The sequence below is a fragment of the Haliotis rufescens genome, unplaced genomic scaffold (genome assembly GCF_023055435.1).
Source record: "Haliotis rufescens isolate VD_foot unplaced genomic scaffold, xgHalRufe1.0.p SCAF_18, whole genome shotgun sequence".
Taxonomy (NCBI): domain Eukaryota; kingdom Metazoa; phylum Mollusca; class Gastropoda; order Lepetellida; family Haliotidae; genus Haliotis; species Haliotis rufescens.
In genome coordinates this window covers 27,646,424-27,662,685 of record NW_025963868.1, presented here as the reverse complement: position 1 = coordinate 27,662,685, position 16,262 = coordinate 27,646,424, and the positions used below count along the sequence as shown (strand labels likewise).

The 16,262-nt window shown below is 38.0% G+C and overlaps 1 protein-coding gene across 1 annotated transcript; it reads right to left on the bottom strand.

Annotated features, from left to right (window-relative positions):
* Window positions 1–1,769: 1,769 nt before the first annotated feature.
* On the bottom strand, window positions 1,770–15,774 carry LOC124148898. Its single transcript, XM_046520152.2, has 9 exons — window positions 15,586–15,774; window positions 9,532–9,642; window positions 8,478–8,702; window positions 7,611–7,782; window positions 6,384–6,502; window positions 5,878–6,028; window positions 4,916–5,020; window positions 2,326–2,344; window positions 1,770–1,857 (listed from the first exon to the last, which is right to left on the bottom strand). The coding sequence occupies exons 1-8, from the start codon at window positions 15,767–15,769 to the stop codon at window positions 2,338–2,340; spliced, it is 1,074 nt and encodes a 357-aa protein (XP_046376108.2). The 5' UTR covers window positions 15,770–15,774; the 3' UTR covers window positions 1,770–1,857; window positions 2,326–2,337.
* Between the last annotated feature and the right edge of the window lie 488 nt (window positions 15,775–16,262).

Below are 16,262 nucleotides of genomic sequence, written 5' to 3'. Positions count from 1 at the left end.
CATACAGTACACACAAACCAATGAATTTGTTTTTGAATACCATCATCATGTCTAGTGATGTTGTATTGCAAATTTAATGTTTTCATTTGCAAACAGCAAAACAAGCGCACAAACTCCTTTTGCCGCCATGGCCATAACACACAAGATGCCCAGGAAAGCAGTGCGCATGAAAAGGGAAGTAACTGCACGTTATATTCGATCGCATTGTTTTTAAGTATTGTAGCATTTCACAGTTGAGGTCATGTGTTCGAGACGCGGAATATTTAAGGATTTCATTTTGGAAAATGGAAATAAAACGAAACGTGCGGCGGACTTTATGATGATGCGGCGGTGCCTGAGAACTACAAATATTTTTTTCCAGCTTTATATCCGAATTTTTAACTTACAGGCAGTGGATGGGTTCCACCCTGTCTGATCAGGGTGTCCCACAAGGCAGTATCTTGTCTGTCACATTGTTGAGTATTAAAAAAATGGTTTATCTAAAGTTTTAAATGATTCGATAGATGGATCGCTCTTTGGGGATGATTTAAATATTTCTTGTCGTGGCAAAAACATGCATACTATTGTAAGGCAACTGCACCTTTATTCAAATATAACCCCGGAATGGTCTTTAGAAAATGGTTTTAAATTTTCAAATCTAAAACAAACTGTGTACATTTTTGCAGAAAATATAAACCCCACAAAGATCCAGAATTAATTTTAGGTAACACTCCCAATATAGTTGTAAAGGAAGCCAAATTCTTAGGTCTAATTTCGATCATCATTTGACTTTTCGGCCCCACATTAAATACTTAAAGAATAAATGCTTGAAGGCCCTAGATTTATTGAAAGTTGTCTCCCGTTCTTTGTGGTGAGGGGATAAAAAAAGACCTCCTCCAACTTTATGTAATACTTATCCGCTCTAAACTTAATTATGGCTCCATCATCTATGGTTTTGGCTTATAAGAGCAATTTAAAATTACTTGATACTATACCTTGGAGCCTTCTGAACTTCGCTTGTTCATAGTTTGTATGTGGCACCTTCCCTTTAACACCGTCGCATTTAATTAGCTCTACAATATATGTCGAAATTACGTTCTAATGATTCCAATCCAGCATATGACTGTGTTTTTAATCCCCTTCATGGCAATCTCTACAAAACAAAATCGTCTCTTATTTCACTATTTGTGATAAGACTACAAGCAGATATTTCTGCTGCTAAAACATATCTTGATAATATAGCCCCCATCAGCTTCTCTCTTCTCCACCATGGCAGTTAGTACATCCAGAGGTGGACCTAACATTAACGAAACTAAAGAAATCTGACACAAATCAAATAAGCTATCAACAACAATATAATGAATCATGAAGCACATGTGACACTTACAAATCTGTAATTACAGATGGATCCACGGATGGTGGCATTGTTGCCAGCGCAACTGTCATTGGATCCAGGACAATCGCATCCCGATTTCCAGATAACTTCTATTTTAGCAGCGGAAGCAGATGCTAACTCGCTAACTTGGTTGATGCATGCCATCGTATCCCAAATGTGTAGACAGATGCTTATTTGTTGATTGTCTGGTCCAGTTCATACAGTTCAGACAGTTCATACAGTGATATATGGTCTCAACTGACATCGATACACAACTGATCAAAGGGTTGTGACTTATGTTCCATTAAGGACCCCATGCACTTTGAGATAACCTGACGTTTTCACGTTGCTAAATTAGCTGCCAAGGTCGTTAGTGATAGTTTTGTAATCAAAAGTAAAACACTAAAGATGTGAATCGTGTTCAAAAGGTTTATTGAATACAGATTTGTCTCGATGCCTTCTACACATTTTATTGCTTTCCAAGACAGCAGCGGTCGGTCTCTCTGAAATGAGAAGTATATGATTAAGACAAGAGTAGAGGCAAGAACATAACTATCATGTTCCTCCCTGTATGTATTGGGGGTACATGTGGCCCAGTAGCCTAAGGCGTGGCCAATTGCTGTGCAGAGTTGCGTCCCTTTGGCACACCAGAAACCTGATTTTGGTTCTAATCCTGGTTCGCAATGATTATGTATCTTGGTTTGTCAGCACCATATCCGTGCTTGTCGGTTTCACCGAAGTGATAAAGGTCTGACGCCTACATCACTTCGGGCTTTCCTTCCAAATGAAGCAGACACGCTTGGATATAACTGGAATAATGTTAAAAGCAGCATTCAACCCAACTCACTCACTCACTCCTGTTTGTATGATTGTGGATACTTTTATAAAACAAGAAATAACTGATAAAGTTCTTCTGCTTTTCAGTGACATGAAACTGTGACACATTTATGATTTTTAAGATAAGAACTTACCCATTCTGCTTATCAGGGGCTGTAATATACAAAATATATAATCATTTTAATGTTATTTATTGTTACAATCACCTCTTAATACAGGTAGACGTTGTTGCTCTACCGGATATTTCTCTTTTGACAACACGATTGATTGATAGTCCACCCTACCTCATTCCCAGTTCCTTATAAGGACGTGGGACACGTCCTTCTTTACAGAAATGGCCTATATATTTTAACGGGGAGTCTATATACGTTTCATGTATTCCCTCAGTAAGTACGTTGGTTGATTATATCTATTTAAATATTCAAAGTGCTGCCAATACATATTATAATAGCAGCTGGGATATCCTTACCATGGCCAGCAGCACAGAGTCATGTGCGAGACAGCGGGTTGTTATTAATGCCAGAGAATGGCCGGGTGGCCACTGAAGCTTTACTTTGTGGATGAGGTGTGGGATACTGCAGGCTGACCATATATGTAATGAAACACGATATATGGCAGTCTGACAGCGAGGGGTAAAGATAGTGCGCTTTCTGTGAGTCAAGACTTGACCCTCGGACAGCGGCTAGGCAGGCTGGCCCTCTTACGCCTCAGAGATCCTGCCTGGCCATACTACTGTAGCTAGATGACAAAGTAAGATCACCAATAAACGTTGTGGACCCACAGACGGACTTGTGTTGTCAAAAGAGAAATATCCGGTATAGCATCAACGTCTATCAGGGATATATATATATATATATATATATATATATATATATATATATATACACAGTAAAAAAAGTGTTGCACCCCCTATACTTTTTCATGGAGGGGTGTTTTGAAAGGGTGTAAAGATAACCGAATGAATATTATAACCAGGATTTCGTGTATACCAACAAACCAGTGTATTGTCTATACAATGAACTTAAATGGGGTATTCCATGACCTTATGGCATGTAATAATCTCATGCTGAACTTTTACGAAAAATGAACGAACAACGAAGACGCATTAAGTATGGTGACATCTCAATAATTTTTAGTGACCAAATTCATCCAATAGGGTAAGAATGTCATATGGAGATTTGACGAACACAGTAAGTCAATATCGAGAACTTCCACCAAGCACTTGGATCACAGCTTGAAGTCTTCGTCTCATACTCCTCACCAGGACGTTGGAATCGCTCCATGGGCAGCTGCTGCCACTCCTCGTGTAATGCTGCTTCCAATTCACGCAAGTTCTGTGGAGGAGGGTCCCGACGATAAATCAGGCGTCCCAAAATGTCCCATACATGTTCCAGAGGATTCAGATCTGGACTCATTGCTGGCCATGGAATCTGCGTCAGAGCATTGTTGTGGATAACCTGGGTCACAGCTCGTGAACGATGTGGTCTGGCATTGTCATCCATGAATATCGGTCTGGTGGCCAGTGGATGATTGTCAAAATGGGGCACCACAACTGGATTCAGCACCTCTTGGATGTAGCGCTCCCCTGTCAAGTTGCCTCGTATGGTCACTAAATCAAGCTTACAATCAAATGAGAAGCATCCCCAGACCATAACAGATCCACCTCCATATGGTACAGTTGGCATGATGTTTCTTGCAGTATAAGCTGTTCCAGGACGCCTCCATACTCTCACTCTGCCATCCACAACATGCAGAAGGAACCTGCTTTCGTCCGACTAGTGGACTCTTCTCCAGGACCTCAAGTTCCAGTTCTGTCTCAGTCTACACCAGGCTAGACGTAGTCGTTTGTGGTTGTCAGTGAGTTTAGGTCGCTTGATAACCCTTCTGGACTTCAACCCTGCAGCTTTAAGACGATTTCTCACGGTCTGGGTACTGAACTGTTGACGAGGAAGCCAAAGACGTTTCAAGGTTGTGCTTGTAGCAAATGGATGACGCCTTACCACCCTCAACAACGCTCTGTCATCTCTAACTGTGGTCTTACGTGGTCTGCCAGAGGGTCTGCGATTCCTTACATCATTAGTTTGTGCGTGTTTTCTGACCAAACGGCTTATTGTTGAGTAGTGATGTCCGGTTCTTCTGCCAATCTCCTTGAACGAAAGACCTGCTCCATGAAGGCCAATAATCTGCCACTTGACTGCTTCTGACAATCGTCTACCCGGCATTGTGGGTTACAATAAACTGGGCTGTCAGAGAACATCTTTTATACTGCAATCTGCAAATGTCATGCACCATGCAATTCACGTGCTGATTGCTACGTTTTGGTGATCATCTTCCCTCAGAAAACATTACACATTTAACATCAGATCCCCAAGGAATACCTACCATTAAAACCAGAGTCGTTTTAAATGTTGTGATGTATCAAACGTATTAATGTGGGGGTGCAACACTTTTTTTACTGTGTATATATATATATATATGACTGTATCCAAGTGCACTTCTTTGGCAAGGGATCAAATATTGTAGATAAAAAAAACGATATTTATTGGGATAACCTTCACAGTGAGAATCAATGCTTGGTTAACATAACTGCCTCTTTTCTGTGTATGGTATATGTAACTGTTATACTTAAATGATTTTGTTAACCAAATGATGCTGTTAGATCGGTCAATGATTTCCCGGGCTACATGTTATGTGCAGTGATGTTGCTGTTATGATTTAACGTACCAGGATGGTTCGAACTCGAGCCTCGGTTGGGCAGAGGCCGTGGACGTGGTATAAGTCAAAGTTCCTTCATTCTCGTAGGATGTGGAGTTGAAAATGCTAAGATGGCTGAAAGATCAAACCTGTGCTCGTTACAATCGTTGTATATCGTTTCCCAGCCAAGATCAAATGAGGACTGTTTTACAAAACGAGTTTTGGCACTCACTGAGTAACCCTATAAGAACCATAATAATGATCCAGTCAATTCGATGCACATGACGCGTTACTTACACAATGTTCTGATACTAATGGTGTCAGTTGTCACGAATTATAAATTTGTTTGTCAAGACAAACCAGAAACAGACTCGACTAAATTAGATGATGACCGTATGTACTTGAGTCTGAATTTTGCAACCAAGGAAATTGATACCTTAAATTTAAGTAACATTTTCAAACGAAAATCATTTTCCCAAAATGTCGCACAATGTTTCAAATTATAGGAACGACAAACAATTTCATTTTCCTAAGTGAATTCCATTTCATTCAGGTTGTTCAGTTACAAGAACGTATCGCAGAACGTGGACTTGGCAGCCCATGCAATACACAATACGTGGTACGTACACAATACTCTAATACTCATGGTGTCAACTGTCACGAATAATAGATGTGTTGTTAAGACATACATAATTTGATACATTGAAGTTATATTAAGCTTTCAAAGTTGAATGAGCGACGCTCTACATGTTGACTGATTTTAGAGTATTTGAAGTTTGAAGTGAACATTAGACTTTATTAAAATGCTCACTGTACACCAGTGCTCATCATGATACAACTAATGGTGCAACATACGAGGCAATAATTTACATCAATCAAACATATAGATATCAGGATCTAACATATCAGGGTTTTAGTGGCAATACATGGTACTAATTGTGGACGGTGTTTAAGAGCAAATGAAACCGCCAGGTAAAGGTTGCCTTGCTTACCTGACAGAACTGGAGGCCACGTAGACAAGCGATGAACAGCGGTTGACCTTGACGTCCCTACATTGTACACTACAGTCCAGCAGCTTGAAACATGCGGTGACATCGTTGTAGATCCATAACGCACCAGTATCATCACAAAACACTGTGTTATCTTTTGAAGGAAATGTGTCAAGCCGTGTGTTAATGACAGCTTTATTACAAAGAATAACACGGAGCATTTTGTCAACTTATCCCAGTTAGTTCAGGCATATATGTATTAAATAACTACAGCATTGGTCTGGTTTCATGTCATCAGAAACTGAGTCTACTGTGATCAAATAGAAAGTTATGAAGTTATTGTCAACTTTGGAAACGGGTCGGAGGTATTGTCTAGGTTTTGAAATGACAAAAGCATATGGATTGATAGCACATTTAAACTCATGTTTTACAAAAAGGCAAAGTTCTGTTTGTAAACTTCAGTGAGGTCCTTATTCTCAATGTTAAGCTATATGCTGTATGATACATACCTTGGTCAATGACATCAAACGAACGCATGTTCATTGAAAACTTCACATTGGTTTCCAAATCGGCGACAGCAGTTGGCCTGAAGCTTTGAATTTCTTTGCAACTGCTGAAATACACTCGCCTTTAACGGAAGAAAGAAGTTATTTAATGAAATATCACTATAGCGTTGTGTCAATTCTTTAGTGCCTATTTGTCCAACAATCGTATGAATCACTTTGAACGTTTTCATTTTGAAACATCAAGGAACAATTTATTTGGTGTCAAGGTCAGAACCTGTGTATGTTATCCAACGTGAACTGTACATTTCCCCCGTTTATGGCTTTGTGCGCTCTTTAAAGACATTGAACAACACAAGTAGTGACTGGTAATATGGTAGAGAGATCCACATGCCAATTATAGAATTGCTTACTAGTGATATGCTATGATTTTTTAAAAGACAAATCACTGAAGTCTAACCTCACATAGATTTTTCAAGGGAAATAAATCAATCCATGAAAGAAGTAAAAAGTAACCTGGCTTCGGCTGTAAGCGAGGTTAAACGCGTAGATAGCCGCTTTGGCTGTTTGGCTCATGTGAGGCTAGACATTGTCACATTTGTCAGGAGTACATGTTGTGCGTCCTTCTTGATATTGAAAAAGCTTACGATATGATTTGGCGACAAGGGTTGCTAATCAAATTACAAAAGCTTGGTGCAAAAGGTAACATGTTAAGATTGATACAGTCATTTCTGTCTGAAAGGGTCACCCAGGCAAGTACGAGACAGTCTAACAATATGTTGTCTGGTGGATATAAACATTAAAACAAAACATATGTATGTATCACTTTGGAATCGTTTCAACATTTCTTTTTCTTTTAGATTTGCTGCTGTCTTATTGAAAGAGGATCGCCGTTTTTCTTAACAAAATTGTGTTTGCTTGATGATTAAATCCTTTTCATTACTTCGAGGATCCTGTCGAGGATTAAGCTCTACCCTCACTACCACCACCAAAAGTAAAAAGTATTCTGAAAATAATTGTTTTCGAAGTAAATAATTAACTTGTTATTTAATACAAATATTGATATATAGGATGGGATGGAAGTTTTAGCTAGTAGGTTTTACTCTAGAATAGGTAATACTTTGCTGATTGTGTACTTCTGTCGAATATTTCTCGTCAATTTATGCCTGAGATATATTAAACTTCTCATTCACTAGGTGTAGTTTGTAACATACACAGATCTATTATACCCACCCATCATAACTTCTGACAGTTCCAGGACAGGGTACACTGCGAAGATGCGTCACACTTCCACCAGAAATCCTCGCAATGTCATTGATAAATCCAATAAAATTCTCAAGGGCAACGAATATTTTATCATCAAGATAAGCAATGCCTTTCACTCTTGTTGCAGACGTAGAAAAAGCTAGACAGGGCAGAGACAAACATAATTATGACAAAGCAAAGAATCCAATATAATCTGTAAGCATTTTGTCAATATCAGTCATTTATCTGGTGATTATACTGCTTCTTATAGGATTGTTCTTACATGTAGATAAAAGTGATAAACCCTTTTCATAATCATAAGCAATCCGTGAGTGAGTGAGAGAGTTGGGTTAAACGCCTCTTTGAACAGTATTCCAGTTATATCACGGCGTGTCAGCTTAATATGGGAGGAATGTCGGAAGTGATGCAGGTCTCAGACGTTTACAACTTCGGTGAAACCCAGAAGCATGGATATGATGCTGATAAACCTGGAAACATAATCGTGGCGAACCAGGATTCGAACTGCAATCATAAGTCTCTGGCTTATCCAAGGGACGCAACTCTGCACAGCGTATTGCAGCGACTTACACAACTGAGCCACCCATGCCCCGTACAAGCAATCTGTGCTAAAGCAAGTCGATTGTACTGTTCCGATTACATCATTAGTTTGTGTTTGTGAATCGATATTAAATAGTGATGATACCACGAAATGTTCACCTAGATCACAGACTATCCGTTTTATAACACGAAGTTTCAACCAACCAAAATTAAAATGATGTGAACATATTAGTGTTAGATTGATGTGTATATTAGTTCGATTGGCAAGAAGCAGGTATTGAGGGTGGAATGACTTACTATATTCTACAGTTTCATCCTCACTGGGAAGGGACAGTTGATTAACCGTAAAAAATGCCCCATTGCTGCCGTAATAGATGGAGTAATCGCTATTATTGGCTCCAACAACTGTAAGAGGCCCGACAGTACGATTCGCTTCTATATTTGGCAGGATGGTTCCAACTGGGTCAACCACAGCAATATCAGATGAATCGAATCCAGAAACAAGGGCAGCGCATCCCTCGACTGTAAAACATCATAGCAGATCGTTTGTTCATAAATGAAAAGAATAATTGGTCTTGTAACACACAAATGTGTTCTTACTTTTTCCAGTAATATTTAGTATATTTTGAGTTACTTATTCATGCAGAGCCTTACCATATGTTTTGCAATAGTTATTATGGTATCCCAGATAAATAATCAATATGTAATCAAGGCTTGTTTCTGATGAAAGACAACAATTTGAGACTCATTTGGGGAAAGGGCCGGGGGGAAGCATCAATAAAATGTTTTTGAAGAACAAATGACAAATGATACATTTTTTGTACCATGTTATGTTGTTACCAGTAACAAACCATCAGAAGAGAACGTATGTACATATGCATTATAGTTCATGAAAGACCATACGATTTCCTAAAGTTCTACAATTACAAAAGTGAAAATTATCCTAATATATGTCATACCAGTTTTCCAGAAGTACAAGTAGTACACGCGTACAGAATGACGTGGTGAAAAGGATTTATGACTAAATCACCAAAATATAATGTGTCTGAGTTGGGACTTTGTTTTTCTCTAGTACTCTGAGCACTGCCAGCTCAAAAGTATTTTGTGTTATTTCACATGGCAATATTGTCTCATTTGACAACAACAGGAGGGTTCAGATGCACGATCTCTTTGAGTTTCCTTCTCTACTTACGGGGAGAACAATCATACTGTGGTATACTGGTTTTGTCAGATCAAAAGGTCTGATGACTGTCAGCTCAAAAGTATTATCATCTGATATCTTTTGTCAACAAGAAGGCGTTTCAGATGTACACTTTCTGCGATTTTACCTTTAGTTCGCTTCTCTACTTACGTGCAGGACAGTCCGTTGATTGATCCCCGATCAATGCTGTGAGATTGTTGATAAGATCACAAAGTGTGCTGTTGAGGGCTTCGAGATCACTTTCAAAACAATCCCCTGGAGCTAAAACAGAAATATGCAGTAACTGTCATTATCTACTATAAACCAACACTTTGTGTTTGTCGCTGTTTATTGACGAAAAAGATAATGCTGTCATCAGCCGTACATGGAACTTCCGTGCTTAAACACGCGTGTAAATATAGAAACATCTGCAATTGCAAACCTTTCAGCTTTCAATAAGTAAGATGTCATCACGTTCTCTGTAAAGGGCCCAGTTATTCTCTTATGTGCAATGCCATATTGGTTCTATAAATCTCCTAGAGAGTGATGTTTAGACAATGTTTATCCAACCTATCAAATGTTCATGAAATGGTATGAAGTATGGAGAAAAGAGTATCGAGTGAGATTATAGCACATGTGTCTCTAATACCAACAATTGGAGAATTGACATACGCAATCGTTGCACCGGAGATCATGGACAAATTATGATTAATGAGAAAATGAACAGAAGACTTTTGTTTACTCCACAATCTGCAATGTTCGTTATAATATATTATGGTTTCCTGACAAAAAGTCACAAAACCAGCCAATACCTACCAATGATTTGGTCGGTTTGCTGTTTTACGCCCCGGAGGTATTGGTGTTTTTAGGTGTTGGTTTGATCGTGGTTTCGTTTCGTTTCACTTCATGTTGTTTAACGCCGCGCTGAGCATCAACCGAGTCAACGATCCTGACCACCCGATCCCGTTTGTCGCCTCTTACGATAAGCATAGTCGCCTTTTACGGCAAGAATGAGTTGCTGAAGACCTATTCTAACCCAGATCTTCACGGGACGCCTACCCAGCTAACACACGACGTTGTCACAACGTTGTGGAAAGGTTGTGGATTTGTAACGTCGTGATATTACGTTGTCACAACGTTGTTATAACGTCAACGTACAACGTTATTTCACAACGTTATAACAACGTTGCACATTCACGTTGTGAAAACGTTGTGCATTGGACATCACACAACGTTTTGTAGCTACGTTTCTGAAACGTCGGTGAAACGTTATAGAGTTTGCTTCTCGATAGTCATAAAGGAATAGAACTGCTTTATCAAAATCAACATGAATTGGTCAGAATACCAAGGCAGTAATGCATTACCTTTCTATATATTCGGCATTTAAATTTTCATCTCTTAATACTAAAATTTCCAGAACGTAATTTCGTTTCTCTATGACAACGTTATTCCACAACGTAACAACAACGTTGCAAATTAACGTTGTGATAACGTTGTGCTTTGGACATTACAAGACTTTTTGTAAATGATGTTTAGGAAACCACTAGTAGATCTACCATCTCTTAGTTTTATTTTTTTTAAACATATATATCTATAACGAAGTTATCTGTCTACAAAATGTTGTCACAAGCAATATTACAGTTACAAACAATTGCGCCCATTTTTTGCGGCGTGAGAGCGACTGCTGAAAAGTTTAGCCTGTTGCCTCGTGAAGTGACGTCAGAATGACGTCACATTGTCGCGGAAGATTTGTTGTCACCAGCCATCTTAGTTCAAGCTCACTCTAGACATATTTGAAGTCTACAACCAAGAGATTGTGCAGCAACTGGAACTGGACAGAAGATCTGTGAATTCGGATGAGGTAAGTTAATTTTTCAGAAGTAGCCTACGCTTGTTGATATGTTTCTGTACATGCAGATCGTCAAATGATTTAAATGTATCGTATTATTCAGCAGTGGCAGGGTTTAGAATCCAGTTTGCCGGTCACTTTCACTGAGCGTCAGTGTTGATATTAATATTTGATACACAGAACATGATGTATATAGAGGTGAAGGAGGCCCAAGACTTTTTTCCATATTATTATTTTATGGATACCAAGGGTAATTACCAAGGGCAAGCAGTATATGTTTGACCAGAATTCAGTCTGGCGGCGTTTTGTGGCCGTCATATTATGTTCGGGTTTCGATCGTAAACGTGTAGGTCTGTAAATAGGCCTAACTGATGCATCGCCTACTGACCACTGACAGTTATCGCCATTTCTTCCGTGTTATTTCGGAAATCATTACTATTCAAAGTTTACTTGTACTAATCTTCGGACTTTGATTTTTGTGAAACGATGTGGCTCATTCAGGCCATGGGAAAGGTTTAATAGATTTCTCTTATACAGCGAAGAGAGGGAATCAAAACAATGGAAGTATTTTCAGATCGACTCTCTGTGGGCTACTAGAAATAGCCTTAGTCTTAATGCGCTCAATGATGTTATGAAAAATTGTATTTTCGGGAAGAGATAGAAACATACTTGTTGTTTCCGAAAAGGCCTAATTAGCACTGACTGAAGTAGCCTAAATGTGGACCATCAGGTTGTTGGTCCTGTCTATACTTTTTATTTTAGCAAGGCTCTTATAATGGTGTATTTTTATTATTTCCAAAAAAGAATCAATTCATCATTTTCCGATAACTAGATCTATGTCCCGACTCTCTTCTCTTCTAACGAGCAAAAGTAAAACGAGTCTCCCGTCGCGCGCTATGACGGGGTTGTTTGCGGTATTGTCATATTGGTGATGATAAGCTAGTCGATAGTCAAAAGTTAAATATCACCATATATTGTCAGTGAGTTGGTCATCGTTTGTTGATTATTAAGGTGAGATAGGTGTAGCCAGTGTGCACCAATGAAAAATACAATGGAATTGATAGCAACCCTATTCATTCGGTTTTCGATCTCCATATGTTGCCACGTAGGCTACCATACTAGGTCAACAGAATTATATTTAACGATATTGAACTGTATTATGTTAATAAACGTAGTAACAAATAAATTTCAATGAATATTTACAGAGCTGTTTCAACTTCGTCTGGTATTGTATAAGCTATTGCATTTTGTTAATTTTCCCATAATCACAATTTTAATTAGGATAAATACCCCAAAGTGTTAACACTTCTATTCATAATTCATATTCAACATTCATGCTTCAAATATGGGAACTATTTATTTTATTTGGCAATATATATTTTTCATTTATGTATATATTTTTCAAATAAGGTTTGAGAAACTTGGCCAACATATTCACTTGAATCACTAGTCTGTGATGTACAGCAGAAGGGTAAAGTTACTGCTTTTGAATAACTACAGTTGATCTATTGACTGATAAAACTATTTGCCAATACTACCACCAGTTACATCATACTCTAAGTAAATGTGATTTATCTATACAGTACTGGTTTATTTAAAAATGTGATACTTTGTGGTTTGTTTTTCTTTCAGGTGGAGAAAACAGTATTGTGGGAGCATATTTGTTTAAAGTACATCACTGACAGAAAGGTATGTATGATGCAATAATATATACAAACATCTTCAAGAATTAAAATTTAGATGATTCTTATTTAATTATACCCACAATCTAAAAGGGCGGGGGTATAAAGTTACACCAATGATTCAGTGCTAATAGCTTTTCTGCCTATGTATGATCCAAAAGCATCATGGTATTACTGTCAGCGCCTTCTTCGCACTTTCAGCAGTTTTTAACTGTTTAAAGACTTACATCAGACATCAAAATATTATTTTGGGGAATGCAACCATTATTTTGTAATGTCAGAAATATGTCCCTTGCCTTGCCATTTTATAACATTTGTGTCATTTTTTATTCAGTTACCAAGGCTTAAGGAGAGACTATGGATACAGTTGAAGATCATCCCTGTGACTTTTCATTTGAGGACTGAAAAGGCTCCTCAGCCACTCAGCCCAAGTTCTGACTTGTCATTTTATAAATAAATAAAGGTCACCTCAACCAGAATTCTATTGTCATTTCGTTGCTGGGAAATGGATCTTAGGACAGCAGATGCATAGACTATTCTGTTTGTCACAGTGTTTCTCTCAATGCTGAATGTATGGGGTAAGACCAAGAAAATGTAAATGTTTCAATTTGTGCAGGGCTTATTGTTTGATGGTTTTTAATTTGCAAATTCGTGGGACAATCAAATATCTTTTAATTGTGTTGAAACATTTGTGAACAATTTGCACAAAGCCTTGAAAACTGTTTTGGAAAATAAATATTATATAACCAAATTGTACATGTAATTTAAAACATTTAGATTTTTATCTTGGCCGTATTTCAAACTCTGCCAAAAGAGAGTGCATTTCATTGACTTGCTGTTTCACGGATAGGGTAAAAGTGAATTCAGTTTGCAGAATGTATTGCTTGGTACCTGATGTCTTAACTAGATTGGTACCTAATGTCTTAACTAGATTGGTACAAACTTTTCAGGCTGCCTGGGAGGTATTGAGGAATAAGACAGGCGTTAATCTACATGTACATTGCAACAACGTGCTGCAATGGCTGTAGTGTCGCCATATGTATGCGATACCTACGTTGTCGCGACGTTTTGGATAAACGTTGTAGCAACGTAGAAAATGGATGTTGTGACAACGTCTTGATTTGGTTGTATTTTGGTTTACGCACAACGTTGTAGCAACCAATCTGGGAGTCTACAGATTTACTTTGTGACAACGTTTCATCACAACGTTGTAGCAACGAAAAGTCAACGTTGTCACAACGTTGTCACAACGTAGAATTGTTTGCTGGGTATCAATGAAACAGCTAAGATGTTCAAAATGATAGAAATGTGATTGATATTTCTCAAGTATGCATATGAAACAGCACAACAGTTTCCAGACGTCCAAGAACTCGGAGAAAACGACGACCGAGCACTTTGAAAAAGAGAAAGGAATGCAAATTATCGTTTTTACGAGTGCTTGGTTTTCTTATGATGTTATCCATTTCTAAGATTCTATACTCATCTTACAGCACAATATCAATCATTTGTTTTTCTGTATTAATCTATAATTTTTCAATTAAGTGGAAAAAATATGATCGAATATGACAGAAAAGGGCAAAATTCAGTATAATTAAATTAAAATCATTTCGATAATCCTAATTATATCATAAACAACGTTCTGCAGAGCAAAGGAAAAGTTTTTATGTTCATTATCAACATTATGGAGATATCCGATGCCCAAATATGTTTCCATCATTCGGACATACGTAGTAGTCTAAAATAGTTGGTTTTGAAAAAGTCCATATGTACGCCGAGACAAGGGGCATTGCTCATGGGGATATGATATCAATATAATTGCCTTGAATTGATAAAGTTATCATTTTCTCAAAAACGTGAAATTAAATAATAGAGCTACTGTTATTGTAAAAACTTAAGAAATATTTCCCAGTCCCGATCTTTGGTTTCAGCACATTATGCTTGAGATTAAAGTATTCAATGTATCATTAAACTGTCTTTGAAATCTTAGATTACAGATATTTTGTGAATTGAAATCATACAGACCACCTCTCAATGATACAGAACAGCAGCAAAACAAAGAAATAATTGCAACCTAAGATCATGTTGCATCGGGGCAATCTCGAATATTACCAGCAAGGCAGCGTTTTCTGTTTTGTAAAAAACATATTTAGGCTCGCATCTTTCATTAAAAATATAAATCTGGTTTTGCAGATACAGCTGAACAACAGCTAGTCTTGAAACAAACTCCACGCCCTCCTCGTAACAGATGAATATATACACGTGCATATAAGTAACACGTAGTAAGTTTATGAATGAAGTCCACTCATATTTACAACATGTAACAATCACCTATATAACCTCAGTGCCCATTCTGAATTCAACAACAAGGGTTAAAGACAATTGAAACCTTAAAACAAAACATTTAAAATCTGATGTAGCCTATTGAAAGCACATATTTCCCTTTAGATAAATGGAAGAAAGAGTGAGGGATACAGCTACGCGTACGGAGGGAGTATTGAGCAACTGACCGATTTAACAGAACTTCTACTACAATAAGTCTTTATTCCATTTCCAAAAGGCAATAGTCTAACTTAATCACGACTAACTGTTAACGAGTGACAGTAGAAACGTTTGACAACTGGGATGCTGATTGATTAATTCGGTCATGACTTATGCTGTTGTAGTTCTATTCTTTTACAAATGTAATTTACTTACTCTGACATGGACACTGTTCGTTTGTAACATCAAAGATACTTTGGAATTCAGCCTTAGCATTTTCTAGTTGAGTCAAAATGCCAGCGAGCTTGTCGGGGAGCTCATCTGGTCCAGGCTGAGATCCCAGTGATGGCGCAAGGACAGCCAGGAGGACAATGAAGAGACCGTTGACAAACATCGTCATGTTGATTCCGATTGACTTTTCGCCTCCCCCTTAAGAGTTATTATAAGCATTTAAAATTCTCGTGGACCAGTAGATACCTGTCACGTGTCCAGGTGCGTCACCCACGTGGTAATATATACCACGCTGTATGTAATTGATTTTGATAAAGATTTGTGCAAACCGCAGCATATTTTTGCGAATTGAAACGGATGCTAAGGTTCTGGTTTTGAAATGCATTTTGAATTGGTCAAAGGGCATGATACAATCGTTGGTGTAAATCAGATTACCCTGAACAGTCGAGACATAAACGCAGATAATTATAAAAGGAGTCATAAATTTGTTTGTCCTGTTTTGTGATGATTCAGTGTGGCATGACCTCAAAACAGTCATATGAACAAGATCAGCTGGTGACACTTACTAGATAACAGTCATATGAACAGGATCAGCTGGTGACTCTCTCTAGATAGCAGTCATAAAAACAGGATAAGCCAGTGACACTAACTAGATAGCAGTC

Coding starts and splice junctions, on each gene's coding strand:
- LOC124148898 (XM_046520152.2), bottom strand. CDS start 15,769: ATGACGATGTTTGTCAACGGTCTCTTCATTGTCCTCCTGGCTGTCCTT. Junction 8,703..9,531: donor ATCAACGGACTGTCCTGCAC/GTAAGTAGAGAA, acceptor GATGTTTTACAG/TCGAGGGATGCGCTGCCCTT. Junction 6,503..7,610: donor ACTGTCAGAAGTTATGATGG/GTGGGTATAATA, acceptor CTTCCGTTAAAG/GCGAGTGTATTTCAGCAGTT.